The 27,960-nt window shown below is 46.0% G+C and overlaps 1 protein-coding gene across 6 annotated transcripts; it reads left to right on the top strand.

The window, feature by feature from the left end:
* Positions 1 to 905: 905 nt before the first annotated feature.
* Positions 906 to 27,722, top strand: INPP5J (inositol polyphosphate-5-phosphatase J). Of its 6 annotated transcripts, none has more exons than XM_075568913.1 (14): positions 906 to 1,196; positions 11,149 to 11,246; positions 13,174 to 13,736; positions 14,355 to 14,462; positions 14,624 to 14,732; positions 15,787 to 15,903; positions 16,231 to 16,406; positions 20,011 to 20,122; positions 22,350 to 22,459; positions 23,013 to 23,211; positions 24,387 to 24,524; positions 24,770 to 24,856; positions 25,660 to 25,764; positions 25,907 to 27,722. In XM_075568913.1, the coding sequence occupies exons 3-14, from the start codon at positions 13,174 to 13,176 to the stop codon at positions 26,408 to 26,410; spliced, it is 2,328 nt and encodes a 775-aa protein (XP_075425028.1). In that variant the 5' UTR covers positions 906 to 1,196; positions 11,149 to 11,246; the 3' UTR covers positions 26,411 to 27,722. The 6 variants fall into 6 exon arrangements, with proteins under 6 accessions (XP_075425028.1, XP_075425029.1, XP_075425031.1 ...); XM_075568914.1 differs by lacking the exon at positions 906 to 1,196 and adding an exon at positions 10,208 to 10,401; XM_075568916.1 differs by lacking the exons at positions 906 to 1,196; positions 11,149 to 11,246 and adding an exon at positions 10,208 to 10,401.
* Positions 27,723 to 27,960: the final 238 nt, after the last annotated feature.

Here is a 27,960-nt window from a genome sequence, read left to right as displayed (position 1 = left end):
ATTCTCTGTGTGTCTCTCTCCCCCATTCTCTGTGTGTCTCTCTCTCCCCCATTCTCTGTGTGTGTCTCTCTCCCCCATTCTCTGTGTGTGTATCTCTCCGCCATTCTCTGTGTGTGTCTCTCTCCCCCATTCTCTGTGTGTCTCTCTCCCCCATTCTCTGTGTGTCTCTCTCCCCCATTCTCTGTGTGTATCTCTCCCCCATTCTCTGTGTGTATCTCTCTCCCATTCTCTGTGTGTATCTCTCTCCCCCATTCTCTGTGTGTGTGTCTCTCTCTCCCCCATTCTCTGTGTGTGTCTCTCTCCCCCATTCTCTGTGTCTCTCTCTCTCCCATTCTCTGTGTGTCTCTCTCCCCCATTCTCTACTGTCTCTCCCCCCCCCATGCTGTGTGTGCCTCTCTCTCCCCATGCTGTCTCTCTCCCCCCATGCTGTGTGTGTCTCTCTCTCCCCATGCTGTGTGTGTGTCTCTCTCTCTCCCCATGCTGTGTGTTTGTGTCTCTCCCCCCATGCTGTGTCTCTCTCTTCCCCATGCTGTCTCTCTCTCCCCCATGCTGTCTCTTTCTCTCCCCCACCCATGCTGTCTCTCTCACTTCCCATACTGTGTGTGTCTCTCTCTCTCTCCCCATGCTGTGTGTGTCTCTCTCTCTCTCTCCCCATGCTGTGTTTGTTTCCCTATAGTGAGTGAGTGTGTGTGTCCCTACCTATCACCGTGGAACATGAGTGGGGGGGGGAAGCCATCTTGAGCCCTGGCAGCAGACACCGAAAGTTCTCACTGCTGGGGCTCCGCTGACACTAACCCCGCCCCCACCCTCTGCAGCTAACCCCGCCCCCACCCTCTGCAGCTCAGACCCGGCCTCCGCTCTCCTCCTGCTCTCCTCCCTGCATTCTTGTTCTCTACTGCCCCCCCCCCCTCTCTGATGGTCAAAACCGGGACAGTCAAAAAAAGGGACATTTTAAAGAATGTCGGGCAGCCGGGACAGGCATTAAAAAAACGGGACTGTCCCGGCTAAACCGGGACATCTGGTCACCCTACCCCCACTCCTACCCTTCTCTTTTTCTCCCACCCGTCCTCCCTTCTCTTCCTCTTTTTCTCCCCCTCTCCCACCCTTCCTCTTTCCCCCCCCCCCATGGCAAGTGACGTCACATAACGACGCCGCATTGCCATGGCGACGCGTCTCCAGAAGCCATCAGAGCCAAGGTAAGTGCAGCTTACAGAGGCCTTCGCCGCTCCCCCGGCACTTAATTTAAGTGCCTTCGGGAAGCGCATGGGGCCTCTGTAAACCACCGCGCCCCCCGCAGACAATCTCGCGCCCCCTGGAGGGCGCACCACCCAGGTTGCGCGCCGCTGCCTTGGAGAACAGATGAAAAACGTCCCAGAAAAGCAAATAGCCGCAGGTTCAACCCTGTGTATTTTTTGTACTTTAATACACTAGGAGTGCGCCTGTTTTTCTTTTGTTTTATATATATAAATATAAAACAAAAGAAAAACAGGCGCACTCCTAGTGTATTAAAGTACAAAAAATACACAGGGTTGAACCTGCGGCTGTTTTCTTCCGGCTGTTTGCTTTTCTGGGACGTTTTTCATCTGTTCTCCAAGGCAGCGGCGCGCAACCTGGGTGTTGCGCCCTCCAGGGCGAATAGACGATACCGTTCTGTGGCTAACGAAATGCTTTTATTTGTGCGAGCTTTCGAGATACACTGATCTCTTCTTCCGGCGATGTTACAATGAATGAAGCAAGAAAGGATTTAACTTAAAAACAGTGCATCTTGGAAGGTTATCTGTGACTGAAGCCTATCCCTCCCCCTGTACATACAGTATGTGATTTATGACTTAAGGAAGGGGTGCTCAAACTGGGGACGGGAGATTTTTCTTGGGGGGGGGGGGGGACACGGGCGGTTGCAGAGGTTCATTTAAATTAAATGCCAGGGGATCACGTGAGGCCTCTGCAACAATAATACTTACCGGTATTCAGACACTGTGATGCGTCTCCATGGCAATGATGTCACATGCGTCAAATGACACCGTGGTTCATGTGACCTGATGTCACATGACCCCGGAGCGTCATTTGACGCAGCTGCAAGGTAGAAGGAGGGCGTGAGCTCTGGAGCAAGCCAGACAGGGGGGCGCAGAAGTAAAAGTTTGCACTCCCCTAACTTAAGGTGTTAAATGGTCCCTGAATGTTAGTGATGTAAGAGTGTGTGTGTGTGTGTTGTGTGTGTGTGTAAACAAAATGTATAAAGTGCCCACAGTGTACACAGCGCTTGACAAAAAGTGTGTGTGGGAGTGTATACCAATTGTGTGGGTAGGTGTAGAAATGTAAGAGGGTATTGCATTACTACGGGTATTAATGTGTGTAGATATTATGTGGACCCTATTGGTATATAGGGATAGAATTACATTGTACATATATATATGTAAGAGACCACTGTGTGTGCATTCATATAGCGCAGTTTGTATAGACATGGCCTTTAGCACTCATGGGAGGAGAGTTCTCTTGTGTCAGGGTAGTGACTCATGAAGCTGCGGTCTCGGTTTAGGCCCCGGCTAAGTGTCCTGAACAGTTGCATACATTTGTATTCATGCAACCGTCTCTCTTTTGGTGTTCTAAGATTACCTTTGAGTATGGCCACCTTCAGATCGTTCATCTTATCAGAGAAATGTTCACCGACAGGACTGTCTCTTGTTCCGCGTGTGATGCTGTGGCGATGCAGATTCATTCTCTTGTTTAGCCCCTATCCCGTCTCACCTCTGTAGTAACAGCCCCCTGGGCATTTCATGCACATGATGAGGTACACAACATTGCTGGAGGAACAAGTGAACCTTCCTCTGATTGTGTACTCCAGATTCCTGTGTGGTATTTGTATTGTGCCCGCGGTGTGGAGCATTGCGCAGGTTTTACATCTTGTATATATAATATATACACACACAAACATACATGTATACATAATATATATTTAACAAAAAGTAAGCACTCAGCAAAAAATCCAATAGTGATGAATAAATTATATTAAAGTGAATAATAAATTCAATGTAAAGTAAGGTGTTTGTGAATAATCACATACACACTTAGTGATACATACATACCAATGTGAATTGTGATTTAGACAATAAGGTGTGTGTGTACATAGGAGTGTGCCCACTAAATTACAGTATATTATAATCTAAATCAATTCATACCGTGATTGATACAATACAAGTCCATATCATTTGAAAGTTCATATACTGTAATACGTGAATAAAGGGTATAAAGTGACGGGACAGGTCCGCAGTTTCTAAGAAGATGAACCACAGCCACGCTGATCTGTTTAGACCAGGGGAAAAAGAGGCGCATGCCACGTAGCGTAACTCTGTGCTGACGTTTAGTATCATCAATATAAAGGTAAAAGTTGCACACTCACAAGTGTAGCTAGAACATTGAGAGATACATTTGTCTCATAACAGAAGTACTCATCTGTGAGGAATTTCTATACCACAAAACAAAGGACTGTCACTCCGAATCCGGGTCCAGGGTAACATGGAAAATCCACGCCTTTAAACCGTCCAGGATACAATAGTAACCACGTTGTCCAAATGTAGCAAATGTACCACTCAGAGTTGCGCTTTGCATCGCAAACTGGGTCCCAACGCGTTTCGTGACTTCGTCAGGGGGTCGAAGACACGTGTTGACGAAACGCGTTGGGACCTGGCTGTTTGGACGTGTATTGAGATACAAAGCCCACCTCTGAGTGGTACACTTGCTACATTTGGACAATTTTGTTACTATTGTATTCTACCGTCACCTTTTTCACTCCCCTTCTCCTGCTGTTCCTCGTCTCCGGCGGCATCTTCTTGTGATGTCGTGTTGCCATGACGGTGTGATATCACGACAATGCAAGGGAGATGAGGAGCAGGAAAAGGGAAAAGGGTAGGTACCGGCACCTATTATATTCTAAAAACAAAGCATTCTCTAAATCTGTCTATTCCTAACTATCTGTATCTGTCTATCTACTTATTTATCTTTATACTGTCGGCTAAGTAGTGAAGGTGTAACGGTTACCACTTGTTGTGTTCATACACCAGGAGTACTGCAATTTTTTCTTTAGAGAATAAAAGAAAGGGATAAAACTGCTCTCTGCCTCTTCTCCCGGAAATCTTGTATACAATTTACAGAAGCTCCCCCTACTCTCCTCTAAATTGCATTGGGAACCGTTCTGATAATTGAAGGGTTAATTTCAGAACATGTCCCGGCATCTTTGGGGGTAAGAGCCAGAGTTTATCAAAACAGCTCTAATCCGATAAAACCGGGAGGATTTAGGAAAGGCCTTTTTATAGGGCAGCAGCTTGATCCCGCTATACAGGCTTGTTCCAGAAATAGTGCGTGAAACCGGAGGAAGTAGGTCAAAATGTATCCATTTATTATTCATCTTTGTCTGACGCAAATGGGGAGGATTTAGGCAACAACCGAACATTTTCTTATAAAAAAAATTATATATATATATATATGTGCACACACGTGTACTGTGTATATATACATACAGTAAACTGTACATTCATGCACACGTGTGTATGTGTGTATGTATATATATATATATATATATATATATATATATATATATATATATACACACATACACACGTATATATATATATATTTATAGACACACGCACACACATGCATATGAAGATACACGGATATACACATGCAGAAATGTAAATATATACACACATGCATATATTGTGTGTGTGTGTGTGTGTGTGATGTAGAGGTTATCCATTGTAACACTGCGGGAAGAAGAGATCAGTGTATCTTGAAAGCTCGCACAAATAAAAGCATTTTGTTACCCACAGAACAGTATCGTCTATTCATTTTTGATATATATATATATATATATATATATATATATATATATATATATATATATATATATATATATATATATATATATATATATATATATATATATATATATATATATATATATATATATATATATATATATATATATATATATATATATATATATATATATATATATATATATATATATATATATATATATATATACACATATACATATACACACACACACCACAATTATTAATAATGCAGTAGCGTTAACCATGAGCCTTCACATCTCGCCGGAAACATCAGCATGGGAAACGGAGTGAACGTTCCCACTGCTTGATGCTGTTGGCGGATTGAAGGATGCTCCCTACAATGTGTGGATTTTAACCCCCTGGCTGCCAGGAGGGCCCGGGATGCGTTGCTGCCCCCTGTGCTTTGCCCTTCTGTATGGAAGAATCAGATTTATCTCCCAGATAAAGGGACGCCGTTCTGAAAGTTACCAGGAGAGGGCAGAGAACTGCACCATACATGAAGAACACTTTCCCCTTCATAAGGGGTGTGACATTCCCAAAATACCTTTGTATAGAAATCAGCGGAAATATATCAGGGAGAAGGAATGTATTCGATGCTGTTGCACTGACGGAGTTAAATAAACTGCCCACTTTACGGCATGTCCTTTGTCATTGTCCCCTGACGGATCTCCTGTCCTCTTCTCACTGGCTCCTCTCTCTTTCTGTCCTCCTGTCATTGTTCCCTATGCAGCTCATGACTGTGCCGCAGTATTAGTGTATCTGTGTGTGTGTGTGTATTGGTGTATCAATTTATCTGTGTGTGTTATTACACTGTTCTGCAGGTTATTACATCATTGCATGTTATTATATCTCTCTGCGTGTTATTACATCATTGCATGTTATTATATCTCTGCATGTTATTATATCTCTCTGCATGTTATTACATCATTGCATGTTATTATATCTCTCTGCGTGTTATTACATCATTGCATGTTATTATATCTCTGCATGTTATTATATCTCTCTGCATGTTATTACATCATTGCATGTTATTATATCTCTCTGCGTGTTATTACATCATTGCATGTTATTATATCACTCTGCATGTTATTATGTCACTCTGCATGTTATTATATCTCTCTGCATGTTATTATATCTCTCTGCATGTTATTATGTCACTCTGCATGTTATTATATCTCTCTGCATGTTATTACATTGATCTGCATGTTATTATATCTCTCTGCATGTTATTACATCGATCTGCATGTTATTATATCTCTCTGCGTGTTATTACATCATTGCATGTTATTATATCTCTCTGCATGTTATTATGTCACTCTGCATGTTATTATATCTCTCTGCATGTTATTATATCTCTCTGCATGTTATTATGTCACTCTGCATGTTATTATATCTCTCTGCATGTTATTACATTGATCTGCATGTTATTATATCTCTCTGCATGTTATTACATCGATCTGCATGTTATTATATCTCTCTGCGTGTTATTACATCATTGCATGTTATTATATATCTCTGCATGTTATTATGTCACTCTGCATGTTATTATATCGCTCTGCATGTTATTATGTCACTCTGCATGTTATTATATCGCTCTGCATGTTATTATATCGCTCTGCATGTTATTATATCTCTGCATGTTATTATATCGCTCTGCATGTTATTATGTCACTCTGCATGTTATTATATCGCTCTGCATGTTATTATATCGCTCTGCATGTTATTATATCTCTCTGCATGTTATTATATCGCTCTGCATGTTATTATATCGCTCTGCATGTTATTATATATCTCTGCGTGTTATTACATCATTGCATGTTATTATATATCTCTGCATGTTATTATGTCACTCTGTATGTTATTATATCGCTCTGCATGTTATTATATATCTCTGCATGTTATTACATCGATCTGCATGTTATTATATCTCTCTGCATGTTATTATGTCACTCTGCATGTTATTATATCTCTCTGCATGTTATTATATCTCTCTGCATGTTATTATGTCACTCTGCATGTTATTACATCTATCTGCATGTTATTATAACGCTCTGCATATTATTATATATCGCTCTGCATGTTATTATATCTCTCTGCATGTTATTATGTCACTCTGCATGTTATTACATCGCTCTGCATGTTATTATATCGCTCTGGATGTTATTATATCGCTCTGGATGTTATTATATCGCTCTGCGTGTTATTATATCGCTCTGCGTGTTATTATATCACCCTGCGTGTTATTATATCGCTCTGCGTGTTATTATATCGCTCTACATGTTATATCTCTCTGCATGTTATATCTCTCTGCATGTTATTATATATCTCTGCATGTTATTATATTGCTCTGCATGTTATTATATCGCTCTGCATGTTATTATATCTCTGCGTGTTATTCTATCTCTCTGCGTATTATTATATATTGCTCTGCAGTTTATTATATCTCTCTGCATGTTATTATATCGCTCTGCATGTTAATATATCGCTCTGCATGTTATTATATATCGCTCTGCATGTTATATATCTCTGCATGTTATTATATCTCTGCATGTTATTATATCTCTGAATGTTATTATATCACTCTGGATGTTATTATATCACTCTGCATGTTATTATATCTCTGCATGTTATTATATATCTCTGCATGTTATTATATATCTCTGCATGTTATTATATCGCTCTGCATGTTATTATATCTCTGCATGTTATTATATCTCTCTGCATGTTATTATAACTCTCTGCATGTTATTACATAGAGCTTCATGTTATTATATCGCTGCATTCATTACTCCGTATGAAGGGGTAACCATGTATGCATACAAATGATTAGGCCGTCTGCCTCCTCTGTCTAGGGCACCAGGAATAGTGGAAAATTACCCAGGTTTTCTGCAGTCCGCTTACGGCAGAGGCTGAATTAGCTGTGTGTGTATATATATATATTAATATATATTTATATTTATAAGCTAAAGCAGTAACATTCAGGGCATTATTGAAAACCCTGCTCTCTGATTGGTTAAAATTCCGGGCATTATCCAATCAGTAATGCCTGGAATTTTAGCTTCCTGCATTGTCTTGATTTCAATGTGTTTATTTCCAGCCAGTCAGCTTTCAGAACAGCTGAGACAGGGCAGGGGATTGGTCAGAATGAAGTAACAGCTCTGAGACAGGGCAGGGGATTGGTCATAAAGTATCAGATTTTCTGAGCAGATTCAGTTGATTTGGGGGGGAGAGAGTCTGCAAAGGATAGTAAGTAGCTGCATTTTTATTGTGTGTGTCAGTCAGTAGCAGTGTTTATGGGTATAGCAGCAGCAGCAATGTGTGTTGTGCAGTTGTATGTGTGTAGCAGCAGTTTGTGTGTGTAGAGCTGATGTGTGTGTGTGTCAGTGTCAGCAGCAGTGTTTATGGGTGTAGCATGTGTGTGTAGCAGCAGAGTTTGTGTGTGTAGAGCTGCTGTGTTGTGTTTGTGTAGAGCTCCTGTGTTGTGTGTGTGTGTGTGTGTGTGTAGAGGTGCTCTGTTGTGTGTGTGTGTGTGTGTGTGTGTGTGTGTGTGTGTGTGTGTGTGTGTGTGTGTACAGGTGCTGTATTGTGAGTGTAGAGGTGCTGTGTTGTGTGTAGAGCTACAGTGTGTGTGTGTGTGTGTGTGTGTGTGGTGTGCTTGTGTGTGTAGAGTTGCTATATGTGTAGAGGTAGAGTGTTGTGTGTGTGTGTAGCAGCAGTTTGTGTGTGTGTAGATCTGCTGTGTTGTGTGTTGAGCTGCGGTGCTGTGTGTTTGTGTGTGTGTGTGTGTGTGTGTACACAGAGGGGGCGGCAGTGTGTGGATATAGATATCTGCAGTGTAAGCGTATATAGAGGTGGATTCATTTATTTACCATTTTATTTTAATTAAAAAAATCTATATAACTATTGAAAAGTGTCTATTATTTATGAAATAAGCCTACATTTAGCCTATAATAGTAATAATCCCCTCAGAACAGGGCATTACTGGCCAATAATGCCCTGGCTGGGTTAACGTCCCTTGGCTTCGCCTCGGGCCTTCAACTCTTCCAGCCAGGGCATTACTGGCCAGTAATGCCCTGTTCTTCTGGGATTATTACTTAAATAATGTGAGCGGTCAGTGTATTCTGCTGCTGACTGAGCTCCCCAAGTTAAATGAGATCAGTTCCCATATTTGGTGCCAGTCTCTTCCTGTGCCAGTCTCTTCCTGTGCCAGTCTCTTCCTGTGCCCGTCTCTTCCTGTGCCAGTCTCTTCCTGTGCCAGTCTCTTCCTGTGCCAGTCTCTTCCTGTGCCCGTCTCTTCCTGTGCCCGTCTCTTCCTGTGCCCGTCTCTTCCTGTGCCCGTCTCTTCCTGTGCCCGTCTCTTCCTGTGCCCGTCTCTTCCTGTGCCAGTCTCTTCCTGTGCCCGTCTCTTCCTGTGCCCGTCTCTTCCTGTGCCAGTCTCTTCCTGTGCCAGTCTCTTCCTGTGCCGTGCTGATTTTTACTGCTACATTGTAAGTGGCTTTAGGCTGCGCTTATAGTGACAGCGACGCAACATTGCGTCAAAACAAATGCATTGCGGCCGTCTCATTCGCTTATAGTAAGCGCGGCGCGATGGCTTGGTCGCGATCGCTGGAAGTCATCTCTATACTGGAAGCACAGCCTTACACCTTTTCAGTCCTTCGTGTGTCTGGTTTTATTTTTTTAATAAATCAGTTCTGTACTATGAGAATTATTGTAGCATTTTTTTAAACAATTTGTAAATACATTTTTAATGTATTTTAATGTAACAAGCATTTTTGTTTCTATAGCAACGATTTACAAAGTCACACTCCCTTCCTCTTCTGAGACAGGCTCTGGCACACCCCTTTTCCCCTCTCTCTAGCAATGCACCAATTGTATCTAGTGCCTGCCTGGTCACATGATCTTCCCCACAGAACTTTGCATCTTGGGTCCTCTTCTGTAGCACTGAGTGTTTTAAAGAACCCCAGAGCCGAATCTTCGGCGATCGATCACAGGAGAACGGATCGGTTGGCAACTTAGCTAATCACTTGTCAGCGTGCAGATTGTATTGATGCGCATATTGAATGATTTTTTATTTATTTTTTAAACGGCCACTTGGACTGCAGCTTTAAATTTACTCTTCAAAGATTCACATATCTATTAACCATTGTTAAGTTACTGATTTTTGCGCAACAATTATTTCTGTGTATATTTGTGTGTGTGTGTGTGTGTGTGTGTGTGTGTGTATATATATATATATATATATATACACATACACACGATGTGAGCGGTCCGTGTATTCTGCTGCTGACTCAGCTCCCCAAGTTAAACGAGATCAGTAAAATATGTGAGTTCCCTTATTTGCTGCCAGTCTCCTCCCCCGGCTCAGCGTGGGGACCAGGAAGAGGGGACAGGTATAAGGTGCCACTAGCTCTGCTGGGTATTGCTTCACATATTAACCCCATCACTGCTTGTATATGGGACTGAGAGGCTCTGGGAACGGACTGCATTTTTAATGACACAGTAACGAGCTGAGACGCGTTAATTCCTCCAGATAAACTATTCAAAGGTAATTATACTTTAAATATAAAGCAGAGGGCTTATCTAATACTCCCACCTCCCCCCCCCCCCCCAAAAAAAAAAAAACTAATCCTACCTTTCCTGTCAAAGGGAAGAGGGCACTTTCCCCATGTGAGGTCTTGCTCAACTCACACAAAAAAAGAGACAGAGAAAATCAAACCCCTCCCATGTCTCAGGCTAACATACATACATACATACGTGTGTGTGTGTGTGTATGTGTGTGAGAATATATATATATAAATATATTATACGTACATACATGTACACACACACAATTAGATATACACTTATCATCTGAGCTCAGACTCCAAAAGACTGTTCATGGTCCCAAGGTTCAGCAAAGTATCCGGCCGCTCCTCCTTCCCTCACCGTGCACCCCAAAACTGCAACAACCTACCGGAGACTCTCACAGCCGCCTCCAGGCTAAGTTCTTTCAAATCTAAAGCTGTCTCACATTTGAATCTGGTCTGTAACTGTTGCATACGCCTATAATATATATTATCTGTAACTGTGCATGCAATGTCTTGTATATAATGTATAACCCTGCTCACTTAATGTAACTATGTATTGTAACCATGTATTATTTGTCATCATAACTCTGTGCCCAGGACATACTTGAAAACGAGAGGTAACTCTCAATGTGTTACTTCCTGGGAAAACATTTTATAAATAAATAAATAATATATATCACTCAGATTTAACTCTTAAACCTGATCCTGCTATCGGTTCATTTTAGACTTGGCAGCTGCTGCATCTCTAGCCCTTTGGCTGCCGGGCAGTGAACGGGTTAAGAAGACGGCAGGACTGAGGGCTGCAGCCTGACCTGAGAATCAGGTGCCGGCGCCTTTAATACCCTCCTGCAGGTTCATTCTCTGACGTCACCTCTCAGGGCTGAGCGAGAGAGGGGGGTGGGGGGTGGAGAGGGGACAGCATCTGCTGAGCAGCAAGAGGAGAGGACGCTGCAGGGAGGCAGCTGCACACAGGGGAGAGGAAAGGATGGATAAAGCCCACAGACAGGTACCCACTGCCCACAAGTACCCACGGCCCACAGACAGGTACCCACTGCCCACAGATCAGCATCACACAGACAGGTACCCACTGCCCACAGATCAGCATCACACAGACAGGTACCCACTGCCCACAGATCAGCATCACACAGACAGGTACCCACTGCCCACAGATCAGCATCACACAGACAGGTACCCACTGCCCACAGACAGGTACCCACAGCCCACAGACAGGTACCCATTGCCCACAGATCAGCATCACACAGACGAATACCCACAGACAGGTACCCACAGATCAGAATCACACAGACAGGTACCTACTGTCCACAGATACCCACAGACGTACCCACTGCCCACAGATCAGCATCACACAGATAGGTAGCCACTGCCCACAGACAGGTACACACTGATCAGCATCACACAGACAGGTACCTACTGTCCAGAGACAGGTACCTACAGATCAGCATCACATAGACAGGTACCCACTGCCCACAGACAGGTACCCACTGCCCACAGATCAGCATCACACAGACAGGTACCCACTGCCCACAGACAGGTACCAACTGATCAGCATCACACAGACAGGTACCTACAGATCAGCATCACACTGACAGGTACCTACTGCCCACAGACAGGTACCCACTGCCCACAAGTACCAACTGCCCACAGACAGGTACCTACAGTTCAGCATCACACAGACAGGGACCACTAACAGCATACTGTACTCTATAACTGGTAAAGGATTTAACATTGCAAAGAGCAGTAACCTCTTACGTACCAGAGGGGTGCAGAAGGGGTTGACGGCTTCAGTATAATATGGAGCAGCACCATACAGAAGTCTTATACAATGAGGACCCGCTGCAGGACAGTCCTGTGTTTATATGTCCTGTCCTATAGGATCGGGACTGGCTGCTAATGCCACTGGGAATATGCACATTGAAACCAGATGCACCAACACATGTACACAAACATATGAAAACACATGTACACACTAACACATGTACACAAACATACTTACGCACATGTATACACACACATTGACGCATTTACACAAATATACAAAAAAATATGTGTACGCACACACTAATGCTTACACACACACATACACACACTAGCACGTACACAAACATACTGATGCACACGTATACACACACTGATACTTGTATACAAACACTAACACGTACGCAAACATACTGACTCACATGTGTACATTACATACTAACATATACACAAACATAATGTCACATGTATGTATACACACACACAGACGCTTGTACACAAACATACTAACACACATGTACACACACTCTCCCCCTCACCCTCTCTTCTCCTCTCTAATGTCACCGTCACCTTCTGATAAGAGCTGAAAGTGTATTTTTAGAGACAATATTTAGAGGCGTGAGTGAGGCTGCATGTGACTCAGATAACACACTGCGTATATATAACACATACTGCAAGAAGGCTATAGGGGGAACAATCTACACCCTCAGTATAGGGCTGCATTGTGTGTGTGTGTGATGTCATGACATCTCTGTCCTGAAGAGCTTACAGTCTAAATGTTAGTGGCACAGGGTGAGTGAGGCCTGTCCAAGGTGTGTAGATTTGTGTTTGTATGTGTGTGTATATTGTAATATGTGTGAGAATTATGTGTGAGAATTGTAATATATACATATATATATATATATATATATATATATATATATATATATATATATATATATATATATATTACAATTCTCCCTATCTCCCCTCAGATGGATACAAGTCTCCAGTATTTGGATCAGCATGTGTCCATTGCTTTCCCCTATCCTGAGCCTACCCCCATACCCACCTCTCTGACATCGCTGCGGCTCAGCCCCACAGGATCTGGTAGATCCCAGCCTGAGGGATCAAGTGGATCCCATGCTCCACTCCGAGGGGGGCGGATGTCTGCCCGTCGTCCTCTGTCTCCAGTTGGCTCCTCTGCCCCTGGCCGGTCCCAGCCCGAGGGTTCCCAAAGCCTCCAACCCGCGGACTCTCCGCTGGATCCCAAAAGATCCCAGCCTGAAGGATCCTGTCCTGGCCTCCTGTCCCCCGCTCAGCAGTACCGGCCCCTGCCTCCTCCCCCGGTCTCCCCTCATCGCTCCCCAGCCCCCAGTCCCAGAGGATCCCCGGAACGCAGCAGATCCCACCTCCCCGCACGCCCCACCAGATCCCAGGAGCCAAGTCGTCCGAGGTCTGGCTCCAGTCGCCCGTCACAGGAGCTGACCCTGTCACAGGAGCTGACAGGCGCCTCAGCTGTGAGGAGTAGCCAGGAGGGGACGGGCGAGGATTTCAGGTGAGATTCTGTTCAGAAAAAGTACATTGAAAAAGTGATAATGTGCAAGTCGTATGCAACCTCTTCACTGCCAGAGGGGCCTGCAATGTATTCACACGCAGAGCGATGTAATAACACAGGGGTGTGCAAACTGGGGGGGCGGGAGATTTTCTGGGGGAAGGGGGGCGGCGCTTACAGAAGCCACGCGCTCTTCCCCACAACATTTAAATTAAATGCCGGGGGGAATGAGCGAGACCTCACTCCCTTACCTTGTCACCGGCGGCTTCTGGCGACGCATCGTCATGGCGACGCGTCGTCAAATCACGCTGCGTTGCCATGGCCACATGGCATTGTGACGTCAGAAACGCCAGAGAAAAGGGAGAGGGGAGGCCGCAAGCAGTGGGGGAGAGCAGACAAAAAAGTTTGCGCACCCCAGTAATAACATATAAGGGACATTTTGGAATTCATGCCGTTTTGCTGGTCTCTGGTGGTAGTGCTGGGAACGGAGCGATGTGTTACTGAGCCCTGAGATTGGAGGGGTATCTAGGTGCGGTGGAGCTTCCATCTTTTTTTTATACGCTCTAATAACCTGCAGAGTTAAGTAGTAACATGCAGATATACGCCTCCTCCTCTCCCCAGGGTATATATCATCACGTGGAACGTTGGCTGTGCTGTGCCTCCCGCTGACCTCACCTCCCTCCTGTGCCTCAATGCTGGAGACGGCAAGACTGATCTGTTTGTGATAGGGTAAGAAAGCCACATGCCCCATCCTCTGGGGGGCATCCTCAATGTGTGGGGTTGCTGGGCAGTATGGGTATGTGGGCTGTGGGGGTTGGAGGAGTTGGGTCCCCATCACCCTCAGATGGTGAATGATACCCCTCACCTGCCCCCCCCCCCTGTCTCCACAGGTTACAGGAGGTCAATTCCATGATTAATAAGCGTCTGAAGGATGCCCTGTTCACAGACCAGTGGAGTGATGTGTTCATGGACGTGCTCAGTCCATTCAGCTATGTGCTGGTGAGATCCAGGAGGCCTGTCCTGTCTGCAAGTCAGCATGTCTGTCTGTCTATATGTCTGTCTGTCTATATGTCTGTCTGTCTGCATGTCTGTCTACATGTCTGCATGTTTGACTACATGTCTGCATGTTTCTATCCCAGTGTCTCTGCACCTCTGACAGTCTTTATCCTTGTCTGAATGTAAGTCTTTACTGCATGTTTCACTCTCTTTATCTCTACTGGTCTCTATCACTCTGCCTCTGTCTATCTCTCTCAGCATGTGCCTCTCTCTCTCTCAGCATGTGCCTCTCTCTCAGCATGTGCCTCTCTCTCTCTCAGCATGTGCCTCTCTCTCTCAGCATGTGCCCCTCTCTCTCTCTCAGCATGTGCCTCTCTCTCTCAGCGTGTGCCTCTCTCAGCGTGTGCCCCCTCTCTCAGCATGTGCCTCTCTCTCTCAGCGTGTGCCTCTCTCTCTCAGCGTGTGCCTCTCTCTCTCAGCGTGTGCCTCTCTCTCTCAGCGTGTGCCTCTCTCTCTCAGCGTGTGCCTCTCTCTCTCAGCGTGTGCCTCTCTCTCTCAGCGTGTGCCTCTCTCAGCGTGTGCCCCTCTCTCTCAGCATGTGCCTCTCTCTCTCTTGGTGTGTGCCTCTCTCTCTTGGTGTGTGCCTCTCTCTCTCGGCGTGTGCCCCTCTCTCTCGGCGTGTGCCTCTCTCAGCGTGTGTCTCTCTCTCTCGGCGTGTGCCCCTCTCTCTCGGCGTGTGCCCCTCTCTCTCGGCGTGTGCCCCTCTCTCTCGGCGTGTGCCCCTCTCTCTCAGCGTGTGCCCCTCTCTCTCGGCGTGTGCCCCTCTCTCTCGGCGTGTGCCTCTCTCCATGTCATTATTTTGTCTGTATCCATGCGTTTCTGCAGAATACAGACCACCCTGCTCCTGCATATACTATTTATCTCTTGGAAATCCCCTCTATTTCCCTGGTCATCTTCCTCATAAACTTCACTGTCTAACCCGCCCGCAGTTTCCACTGCCGCAGAACTATCCACGTACAACATCGGTTGACTGGTCTTTTGTGCACGTCCCCTGCAGGTCAGCTCGGTGAGGATGCAGGGCTGCCTTTTGCTGGTGTTTGCTAAATATTTCCACCTGCCCTTCCTGCGGGACATACAGACCGACTGCACCAGGACAGGCCTGGGAGGATACTGGGTCAGTGATTCGCTGTATATGAGCACATGTATGTGCATGCGCTTGTGAGTTTGTAGGTTCTGTGTGTGCGCGCATACACGTTTGTCTGGATGTGTAAATGTATGTGCATGCACTTGTGTGTCTAAGTACATGCACTCTTGTGTATTTTTTGTTGTGTGTATGTACATGCACTAATATCTGTGTGAAAGTGTGTGCTCTCTTACCAGTGTGAGTATATGTGTGCTCTCTTACATGTGTGTGTGTGTGTGGTGTGTGGTGAGCTCATTAGGCCACGTTGTTTCTGCATGGGACTGAGCCTTTACCCTCCTCTTTCCCTCCTTTTTATAGGGTAACAAGGGTGGAGTCAGTATTCGATTGGCTCTGTTTGGTCACATGGTGTGTTTCCTGAACTGCCATTTGCCGGCTCACATGGAGAATTCCGATCAGCGGGTGGATAACTTCGAGAGCATCCTGCAGCTGCAGCAGTTCCAGGGACCGCTGGCCAACGGGGTGCTGGACCACGAGTATGTGCCCGGTGGGGTTAGCGCCCTGAGATGCCCACTCAGCCCTGCATTTGGCATTTCGGATGGTTCCTATCCATACTGGAGATGTATCATTGCCAAGAAAAGGGTCTCTTGTGAAATGTTGTTAATTGGTAATACATTAACTTAACCTATTTACTGCCAGAGAGGCCTTCGGCGCATTGTAAAGCCGTACAAGCCTCTCTGGTGGCGGAGGTGTTAATTCATAATCACGTTATTGATGCAGAATTTATATCCCATTATAATATGGGAGTCAAGTTGCTTCTCCCTAGCGCCTCCTATTACTCCATATAACTACTCCCTATAACTCCTAATACTGCCTATAACTCCTCCTGTTGCCCCATATAACTGCTCCCTATAACTCCTCCTGTTGTCCCATATAACCTCTCCCTATAACTCCTCCTGTTGTCCCATATAACCTCTCCCTATAACTCCTCCTATTGCCCCATGTAACCGCTCCCTATAACTCCTCCTGTTGTCCCATATAACCTCTCCCTATAACTCCTCCTGTTGTCCCATATAACCTCTCCCTATAACTCCTTCTGTTGTCCCATATAACCTCTCCCTATAACTCCTCCTATTGCCCCATATAACCGCTCCCTATAACTCCTCCTGTTGTCCCATATAACCTCTCCCTATAACTCCTCCTGTTGTCCCATATAACCTCTCCCTATAATTCCTCCTATTGCCCCATATACCCGTTCCCTATAACTCCTCCTATTGCCCCATATAACTGCTCTCTATAACCCCTCCTGTTGTCCCTTATAACCTCTCCCTATAACTCCTCCTATTGCCCCATATAACCGCTCCCTATAACTCCTCCTATTGCCCCATATAACCGCTCCCTATAACTCCTCCTATTACTCCATATAACCGCTCCCTATAACTCCTCCTATTACTCCATATAACCACTCCCTATAACTCATATTACTCCATATAACTACTCCCTATAACCTCTCCTATTGCCCCATATAACTCCTCCTATTACCGCATATAACCTCTCCCTATAACTCCTATTGTACCAAAGTACCTTGATACATTGCCGCTGAATGATAAAATGGCCTCTTAGCTCAGATGTTCCTACAATATTGCGATGATAAACCCCCTTCTCTCTGTGATCCCTGTCAGAGGCTGTAAGGGTGTTCGATTTGACTACATGCAAAAGAGAAATGCAAAAAGTCTCCAGTCAGATTATAAATATGAAAATTAGACAGACAACTTATCACACACACACACACACACACACACACACACACACACACACACACACACACACACACACACACACACACACACACACACACACACACACACACACACACACACACACACACACACACACACACACACACACACACACACACGATGTGGTGGGTGTTGGGGTTTGAGCGTGCTGGGAATGAGTGTGTTAATTCAATTTCTGACTGGCAACAGTTGTTTGGAGGCAGGTGGCCCGTCCTCCCAGAGCTCACCCCTCCCCACCTTTCTAACTTGGGAGTTTCTCTCATTTTGCTGTATGGACAGGACCTACTGTGGTTGTTCCCCCTCATACAGAGGTAAAAGGAAAAGTTCACCGTTTAGTGTTGGGAACCAATAATAAAACTAAACAAAACACCAAAAACTACAGCGCTTGACCTATAAAAAGCTAGTGCTTGATTGTGTCAACAATTAAATAATGTGCACATACATAAACATATAAACGTGATTGTGCCAATAACACAAATAAAGCAGCCTAGGTTGCCCCACAGTGCAGGTTATCTCATCAACCTACACATAAACTAATACAAAAACCATATGGGATACCTGGCGCTTAAATAAGGATGAAAGTGTCCATACAGTGCAGTCCTTGAAAAGTCCAAATAATGTTCCCAACCAAAAAAACGGTTTGCTGTTGATTCCGATAGTTCCCCCTAATAAAGGGTTAAACAAAAACACACAAATTGCGCAGAATGTCTGGAAAGATACATTAAAGACGATATGAACACAGTGCACCTACTTACAAGATAAACCTTGTGACTTTCAGTTGAGAGGATCTGTGCTTTAACCTCTTCCTTGCTGTGATCACGAATCCCACGTGAGCCTCCTCAATCCTCTTTTTCTTTAGCCTCTCCCAGATTGGTTGATGGGCGGCATGAAAGAGGAGAGAATACAGCAGGATAGTGTAGATAGTACAAAGCAATTTATTAAAAATATATAAAAAAACAGCCAAATGCAAACTCACATAAGGATGCAGTAAAAGTGCAATATTAGGATGCCTCTAGAACTCCTCCCCCCTGAGAGGGACCGTCTGCAGAGGAGGTTCCCAGTCGCGCGGACGGCGCACAGACAGTGACGTCAGCGGGACCAGCGCCGGAGCTCACCACGGAGGGCGAGGGGAGTCCTGGGCATTGAGTTGCTACAGAGAGGAGCCATATCGCCTTGTTTGAATTGCGGCAAGTAAAGGGACATCGTAGCAAGCTGCGGACGCCATCCTAATATTGCACTTCTACTGCATCCTTATGTGAGTTTGCATTTGGCTGTTTTTTTATATATTTTTAATAAATTGCTTTGTACTATCTACAATATCCTGCTGTATTCTCTCCTCTTTCATGCCATCCATCAACCAATCTGGGAGAGGCTAAAGAAAAAGAGGATTGAGGTGACTCACGTGGGATTCGTGTTCACAGCAAGGAAGAGGTTAAAGCACAGATCCTCTCAACTGAAAGTCACAAGGTTTATCTTGTAAGTAGGTGCACTGTGTTCATGTCGTCTTTAATGTATCTTTCCAGACATACTGCGCAATTTGTGTGTTTTTGTTTAACCCTTTATTAGGGGGGACTATCGGAATCAACTGCAAACCGTTTTTTTGGTTGGGAACATTATTTGGACTTTTCAAGGACTGCACTGTATGGACACTTTCATCCTTATTTAAGCGCCAGGTATCCCATATGGTTTAGTGTTAGGACCTGCATATTTGGTTATACCTTGACATTTGGTATGCAGGCTTATGACGCTTTGGCCAAAGGGTTTAACTAAATAACCAAGAAAATATTATTATTGAAGTATTTAACTTTATATGCATTACTATATATGTTTTGTCAATTGGATGTAGCATTGGGCTACTTTGTGTTTTGTTGGACACATATACACATAATATAAACGCATACATATGTATAAATACACACGCACATATACATACATACACAAACGTAACGGTATACACATACACACACATGCATAAATACATACACACATATACAAACACACATATCCATATACACACAAGAATTCACATACACATATACTGTGCATACATGCCAACACACCCATATATACTGTATACACACACGTACACATGTATACTTACATACCCATACACACATGTTTACATACACACTCGTATAAGCACAAGCCCCCACATGCATATATACACATATACCTATATCCATGGAAATACACACACACACACACACACACACACACACACACACACACACACACACACACACACACACACACACACACACACAGTGTTTGAGACAGGGAGGGGGGTGTTGTAAGGAGGATTTGGGGTAATACTAACACTCCTCTCCCCCTCCTCCCCCAGCTTGGTGTTCTGGTTCGGAGACCTGAATTTCCGAATTGAGGATCTGGATCTGCACTTTGTGAAATCTGCAATCCAGGGCAGTAAGCTGGCACTACTGTGGGAGAAGGACCAGGTAAGAGGGCTCTTAGGAGGCAGGGGGGGCATCTTCACTGGGAGCAAGCGAGCGAGCAGGGGGAAACTTCACAGGGAGCGAGCAGGGGGAATCTTCTCAGGGAGTGAGCAGGGGGAATCTTCACAGGGAGTGAGCAGGGGGAATCTTCACAGGGAGTGAGCAGGGGGAATCTTCACAGCGAGCGAACAGGGAGAATCTTCACAGGGAGCGAGCAGGGGACATCTTCTCAGGGAGCGAGCAGGGGGAATCTTCACAGGGAGTGAACAGGGGGAATCTTCACAGGGAGCGAGCAGGGGACATCTTCACAGGGAGTGAGCAGGGGGAATCTTCACGGAGTGAGCAGGGGACATCTTCACAGGGAGTGAGCAGGGGGAATCTTCACAGGGAGCGAGCAGGGGGCATTTTCACAGGGAGCAGGGCAGGGGCATCTTGACAGGGAGTGGGCAGGACAGGTGCCATATTCACTGTGAGCGTGCAGGGCAGGGGGCATCTTTAAACGAAGTGGGCAGGGGGCATCTTTAAACAAAGTGGGCAGGGGGCATCTTTTACAGGGAGTGAGCAGTGGGCATCTTCACAGGGAGTGGGCAGCGGGCATCTTCACAGGGAGTGGGCAGCGGGCATCTTCACAGGGAGTGGGCAGCGGGCATCTTCACAGGGAGTGGGCAGCGGGCATCTTCACAGGGAGTGGGCAGCGGGCATCTTCACAGGGAGTGGGCAGCGGGCATCTTCACAGGGAGTGGGCAGCGGGCATCTTCACAGGGAGTGGGCAGCGCATGGGGCATTTTCACAGTGAAAGAGAATAAGAGGTAACCAGATTAACAATATTGTTTATTATATATTATATATATATATATATACACACATACAAATACATGTATATTTCTAAACAATAGCAATGCTGGTAAGTTCTCCTTCTGCAGTCACACACAGTAAATACACCACATTTGTGCATGCAGTAAATGTATCCTAAAGCTAAGCTTATAGTCCTGGCTACGACGATGGTGACGCGGCCGCGTGACGTCATCCGTCGCCATTGTCATAGCTATTTCTGCCCATAGTGTAGGAGACGAGACGGCGACAAAGGGGCGTGGCCGTGAGCGGTTCGCTCTCATTGGCTGAACCGTTCACGTGCCCTCTGACGTCACGCGGCAGTCGCCGAAAAAATCAATTTTCATTGACTTCAGCGATTTTGGTCGCTGTGTCGCTCTGTTGCGCTGTCGCGGTCGCGACAGATTGCATTAACTTGTTTTGACGCGACGTCGCTGTAGCCAGTACTATAAGCGTGGCCTAAGGTCTCGTCCAGGGTGGTGCTGAGCGGGCGCGTGCGCTCACGCTTGACACATTGCGACAATGCACGTGGCCTGCGTGAGAGGGCGGGCGCGCCTGCTCAGCGCTCAGCTGCTTGCCGAGCAAGCAAAATTGATTTTGCTGCTCGCAAGCGCGTCACGTGAGCGGTTCGCCCAATGAGGCGCACCTAGCCGGCCAGGAAAAGCACGGCCGAGCAGGGCGCAGCGCAGGAGTGTCAGCGCGACTGTTTCCACCCTGGATGAGGCCTAAGTCTCCCAGCTACTCTCGTGAGCTGAAGGTTCCGAGCTCCAACCAATAGGTGCAGGTGACACAATGACACCCTCATCTGCTGTGACCCCACGGTTATATATAGCCACAGGACTCCGTGTCTGCTATATGGGCACAGGAAAAAGAGCTTATGGAAATAAGAAAGGGTCACAATGACCGTCACACGCCACCAACCCTCGGCTGTGCTGTGACCATGGAGACCTCCTGCTGAGGAATTCTGAAGTGGTAACCATGGAGACGGAAGGCTTCCTTACTAAACCAGGCCGGAGCCTGTTCTGGTCAGTTTGGCTCACCTCTGGGTGACCAGAAAGGGCACGTACATGAAATATCACACACAGCCCCACTTAAATGCCACGTTTTCTTACAAAAACTGCTTGTCCGTGGCCTTTTCCCCCCCAAAGCTAGCTTCCGAGTGCCTTTTTGCTTTAAAGCATCTAAATTGTGTTTTTTTCCCCAGTGTTTTACAGGTCTTCCTGATGCTTACCTAACTCCTGCGTGCCTTATTGCATTAAAACACGCACATTCTGTTGTTTTGTTTAAACTATGTTTTATGGGCTTCTCTCTGGTAACCTAACTCCTAAGTGCCTTATTGCTCCAGTTCGGTCTGTGTAGCCCGTCCCGTGACACATTTACACTGTTTCTGCCATTACAGCTGAACACGGCAAAATGTTTTGAGCCCGTGCTAAGCGGGTTTAAGGAGGGGTCGCTGAATTTCCCCCCTACGTACAAGTATGATGTGGGAACCAACACATATGACACAAGGTGCGTATCAATGTGTGAGTGGTGACATGGGTGTGTGCATGGGATATGGGGCAGATACTTAACATGACAACGCTGTGTATGTGTGAGTGTGTGGCAGAGGTGTATAAATCTATTTGTGTATGTGTGTCAGAGGTATAATAGTGTGTGTAGTGTGTGTGTGCGTTTCAGTGGTCTAACCAGAGGCTTGGTCTGAAGGGTATGATAATGTGTAAGTGTGTGTGTGTGTGTGTGTGTGTCAAAGCTACAATAGTTTGTGTGTGTGTGTGTGTGTGTGTGTGTGTGTTTCCGAGGTATGAAAATGTTTGCATTGTGTGTTAAATCTATTAAAGCTACAATAGTGTGTGTGTGTGTGTGTGTGTGTGTGTGTGTGTGTGTGTGTGTGTGTGTGTGTGTGTGTGTGTGTGTGTGTGTGTGTGTGTGTGTGTGTGTGTGTGTGTGTGTGTCAAGGGTACAATTAGAAGCTGTGGGTGTCAGAGGTATAATAAGGTGGTATGTCAGAGGTATAATACTGTGTGTGTATATATGTGCACACATCCTATTCTCTCTCCCTCAGCTCTAAGAAGAGGAAGCCAGCCTGGACTGATCGCATTTTATGGAAAATGAAGTGTCCGATCCCCCAGAATCCCACAGGGCAGCCAGGCCCCGGTATAACTAGTGCGGAGGAGCTGGCGGTGACCCTGCTCAGTTACGGAAGCCACATGAAGTATATGGAGAGCGATCACAAGCCCGTGTCTGCCATCTTCTCACTAAAGGTAAGACAAGGGCCCTGTGCCACAGAGCTTATAATCTAAGCTTGAGTCGTTAGAGCACCTCTGTACCCCGACATTACTGGGGCTATTAAGCTAAAAGTATATGGCTTTAGTGCAGCTAACAACGTCACTGCAAAAGAACCGAGCAATGGGAGGAGTTATAGGGAGCGGTTATATGGGGCAATAGGAGGAGTTATAGGGAGGGATTATATGGAGCGGTTATATGGGGCAATAGGAGGAGTTATAGAGAGCGGTTATATGGGGCAATAGGAGGAGTTATAGGGAGCGGTTATATGGGGCAATAGGAGGAGTTATAGGGAGCGGTTATATGGGGCAATAGGAGGAGTTATAGGGAGCGGTTATATGGGGCAATAGGAGGAGTTATAGGGAGCGGTTATATGGGGCAATAGGAGGAGTTATAGGGAGCGGTTATATAGGGCAATAGGAGGAGTTATAGGGAGAGGTTATATGGAGCAATAGGAGGAGTTATAGGGATTGTTTGTATGGGGCAATAGGAGATATACGGAGCAGTTATATGGGGCAATAGAAGGAGTTATAGTGAGTGGTTATATGGGGCAATAGGAGGAGTTATAGGGAGCGGTTATATGGGGCAATAGGAGGAGTTATAGGGAGCGGTTATATGGGGCAATAGGAGGAGTTATAGGGAGCGGTTATATGGGGCAATAGGAGGAGTTATAGGGAGCGGTTATATGGGGCAATAGGAGGAGTTATAGGGAGCGGTTATATAGGGCAATAGGAGGAGTTATAGGGAGAGGTTATATGGAGCAATAGGAGGAGTTATAGGGATTGTTTGTATGGGGCAATAGGAGATATACGGAGCAGTTATATGGGGCAATAGAAGGAGTTATAGTGAGTGGTTATATGGGGCAATAGGAGGAGTTGTAGGGAGCAATAGAAGGAGTTAAGGAGTAGTTATATTATGCACATATTATAATACAATGTATAATATTTTGCATGCTGGGCTGTCTGTCACATTTATGCAGCAAAAATCTTTGCTGATTGAATTGGAATAAATCTCAGCGCAGACAGATCTGCAGCAAATGCAGGGAACTGGATTACCAGGTTCTGTGCAGGAGACAAAGGTGCAGGGAGAATGTGCCTGTATCCCCCTCCCAGGGGCTGAGCCCTGGTTAGCTCTCCTGTGCGTCTCTCTGCAGTTCTGCACACATCTGGTGGCCCCACTGGTCCAGATGTGGGTACGTGATGAGTGGCTGCAGCCAGGCGATGCGCATGTCACCTACCGCTGGTCCCCCATCTACATGAAGAGCTCCTGGGACTGGATCGGACTTTATAGGGTGAGAAATGTTGGGATGGCTTAAATAATAGGTCACGGGCAACAGACACCAAAAATAATGAAATATAACTTATATGTTTATTTATCAAAAATATACAGGGCAGCAACACCAAACCCGGTATCCCCAACATCCCACCCCAATCCTCACCCATGTTTAATTACCATCTTTTACCCCACACCTTCCATATTTTCTTTCTCCCCTTCATCTCTTTTATATTTCTCTTTTTCTCTCTCTTTCATCCCCAGGTTGGATTTCGGCATCACAAAGATTACGTGTCGTACGTGTGGGCAAAACCCGAGGAGGAAACGGAAGGCGAGAAATTCCAACAGCAGGTACAGGAGTTATACGCACAGCAGCAGGTACAGGAGTTATACGCACAGCAGCAGGTACAGGAGTTATACGCACAGCAGCAGGTACAGAAGTTATATGCACAGCAGCAGCTACAGAAGTTATATGCACAGCAGCAGCTACAGAAGTTATACGCACAGCAGCAGCTACAGAAGTTATATGCACAGCAGCAGGTACAGGAGTTATATGCACAGCAGCAGGTACAGAAGTTATACACACAGCAGCAGCTACAGAAGTTATATGCACAGCAGCAGGTACAGAAGTTATACACACAGCAGCAGCTACAGAAGTTATATGCACAGCAGCAGCTACAGAAGTTATATGCACAGCAGCAGGTACACAACATCAGGTAGACAACTCAGTCACCCAACAAATACACACTAGGTACACAACATGGACATACAACAATACATGACATTTAGTACTGAACCATATACCAATCCACATACACAGATGCATGTTTTCCGTCCAGCCTTGGCGCCCATGTGTTTGGGTTTGTCAGCAGGTGTGTTAATGCCCGGGGTGAATAGTTGGTGTGTTGGTGTGAATGGTGAGTGTGTCAGAGTGGATGGCGGGTTTATTGAGGTGGATGGCATGGATGGTGAGTGTGTTAAGGTGGGGGGGGGGAGATGGGTGTTAGGGTGGATGTTGGTTGTGTCGGGGTGAATGGCAGGTGTTTCGGGGTAGATGGCAGGGATAGTGGATCTGTTGGAGTGGATGGCGGATGTGCCGAAGTGGATTGTGGGAGTTTCTCAGGTTCCCCTCTCCCTGTTTTTTCATTCCAAAGGTATTGTTCAGTGAGGAATTGCTGCCCAAGGGGACTAGTGAATACCTACTCGGTTACTATAGCAACAACCTGGGCACCCTGATCGGAGTCACTGAGCCATTCCAGGTCAGGACCTGTGACCTTTACCCTCTCCCCCAATATCTGCCTCTTTTCTCTGTGCCCTTATTCCAGTCTCCCTATATAACACTGTTCCTCCCCACTATGCCACCCCCCCTATATAACAGTGTCTCTCCCCTTTTGCTCCTAGATCTCACTGCCAGGCTCTGATGCCAGCTCGCCCCATGACAGCTCTGACTCCAGCAGCTCAGAGGAGGATAACAGCACTCAGGTCCTACTCCGACCCACATCCCGCAGCCCCAGCCCGGCCAACGCCCGCTCCCCCCGGAGCCGCAGCCCGGCCCTCGCCCGCCTACACGACCTCATCATCCCGTCACCCTCCCGCCAGAAGAGCCGTAGCCCCTCCCCCCACGGGGCCAAGAGCCCCAAACAGGAGCGTCCCCAGAGACCCCGTTCCAGGGAGCCTGCCAGGGACTCCCAGGGCAACAGATACCGGAGCCCCCAACCACCCTGCACCATCTCTGTGCCCACTGTGAGGCCAGAGGCCGTAGGCCAGGTGCAGAAGCAGCCAGAGACCGTGTCCATGCTCCTCTCTCCTAGTACCCCCACAAGAGAAACCAAGCTACAGATCCCTGCTCCTCTACAGCACAGACACCCCCACAGCCAACCACAGAGCAGGCAGAAGGACCAATAAGAGGACGTGTCTTGTCCCCCATAATCCTTTGCACTAGAGCGAAAGTCTGTGGGGGACTGTGAGTCAAGGCAAAAGTAGATTCATTCTGCACTGTGCTATGCATCAATAGAATTTTGTCTTTTGATACATCTGGTGGCGTTGGTTTTGCCCCCAAAATGGCACTTTTCCTTTGATACATATGCTTCTGAGAGGTCATTTCTCAAGCATCATGGGCACAGTCTGCACCCTTCAAATCCTGCTGCAAAAGAGCCAAGGACGCCGTGTTTGTAGCACATCGACTCCCTTTTGCATCTAAAGTCTCCCATCTGCAAAGTTGGGGCAACACTAGCGCAAAAGAAGCCATAATTGGGATTGTAAGCTTTCCGGGCCAGGATTGACCGTGCCATCTATGTTATGTTAAAAATGATCTAATATACAGACGCACCATTACAGTATAAGCATTCAAACCATGCGTTATACAGAGTTGAGCCACGCAGGGCGTCAGACGTGCGCCACACAGGTGAGCCAGGGCGCCAGACCTGCGTCACGCACGAGCTAGGGCGTCGGACGTGAAGAACTCGAATACTTAAAATTGGGTGCAAATTTGCAGCAGGAATTGACAATGTAAAACGGGCACAAACGGCAAAGCTTTTAGTACCCCTGATCTTGGGGAATGATCTTCAAAGGGTATAAACTGGGCGTGGGGGGTTACCTTTGTACCCCGACATTACAGGGGCTATGTGTCAAGCTAAAAGTATAAGGCTTTTGTGCAGCTAACATCTTCACTGCAAACAAATCAAGCAAAAGGAATTATAGGGAGGGGTTATATGGAGTTATAGGGAGGGGTTTTATGGAGTAATAGGAGCGGATATCAGGGGCATTAGGAGGAGTTATAGGGAGCGGTTATATGCAGCTATAGGAGGAGTCATAGGGAGAGGCTAAATGGGGCAATAGGAGGAATAATAGAGAGCGGTTATATGGGGCAATAGGAGGAGTTACAGGAAGAGATTATCAACAGATCAAAAGTAAACATAATTGATTACCAAACCTTCATGTGATGAGGACGCTGCACAAAAGAACATTTATTTTGCATCTGGTCTCACTTTTTAGTAGCTTGATACACAGCCCTCTGTGAGTGTCTGAGATTCTATGTTACATATTAATATCTATAATAACATATCACACAACCTGTCCACTCCCCTCACCGTGTGTCCCTGAGCAGGACTCTGCCGCCTGCCCCAAAATGCACTGATCCCTCACTCCCCTCACCCCACTGGTTTGTAAAATGTGCCCCACCCCCCAACTGTGAAATATACTGAACAAAGCGGATACAGTATGTATGGCATGGTGTTTCATTACTCAACAAAGGGTTAGATTGGTACAGACAATACAAATCGATTGACTGATGGATGAATAAATGGATGTAGATATTGATGATAGTGGATGGATATATATAGATAGATGGATAGATACAGATAGATTAGTGATAATCAGATAATGGATATATATATATATATATATATATAACACACAAAAAGACTGAGACAATCCCCAAAATAGCACTCTAAATA

Source organism: Ascaphus truei, chromosome 13 (assembly GCF_040206685.1).
Source record: "Ascaphus truei isolate aAscTru1 chromosome 13, aAscTru1.hap1, whole genome shotgun sequence".
NCBI lineage: Eukaryota > Metazoa > Chordata > Amphibia > Anura > Ascaphidae > Ascaphus > Ascaphus truei.
Note: the sequence above shows the minus strand (reverse complement) of the source record. Positions and strands in the feature narration are given on the sequence as shown.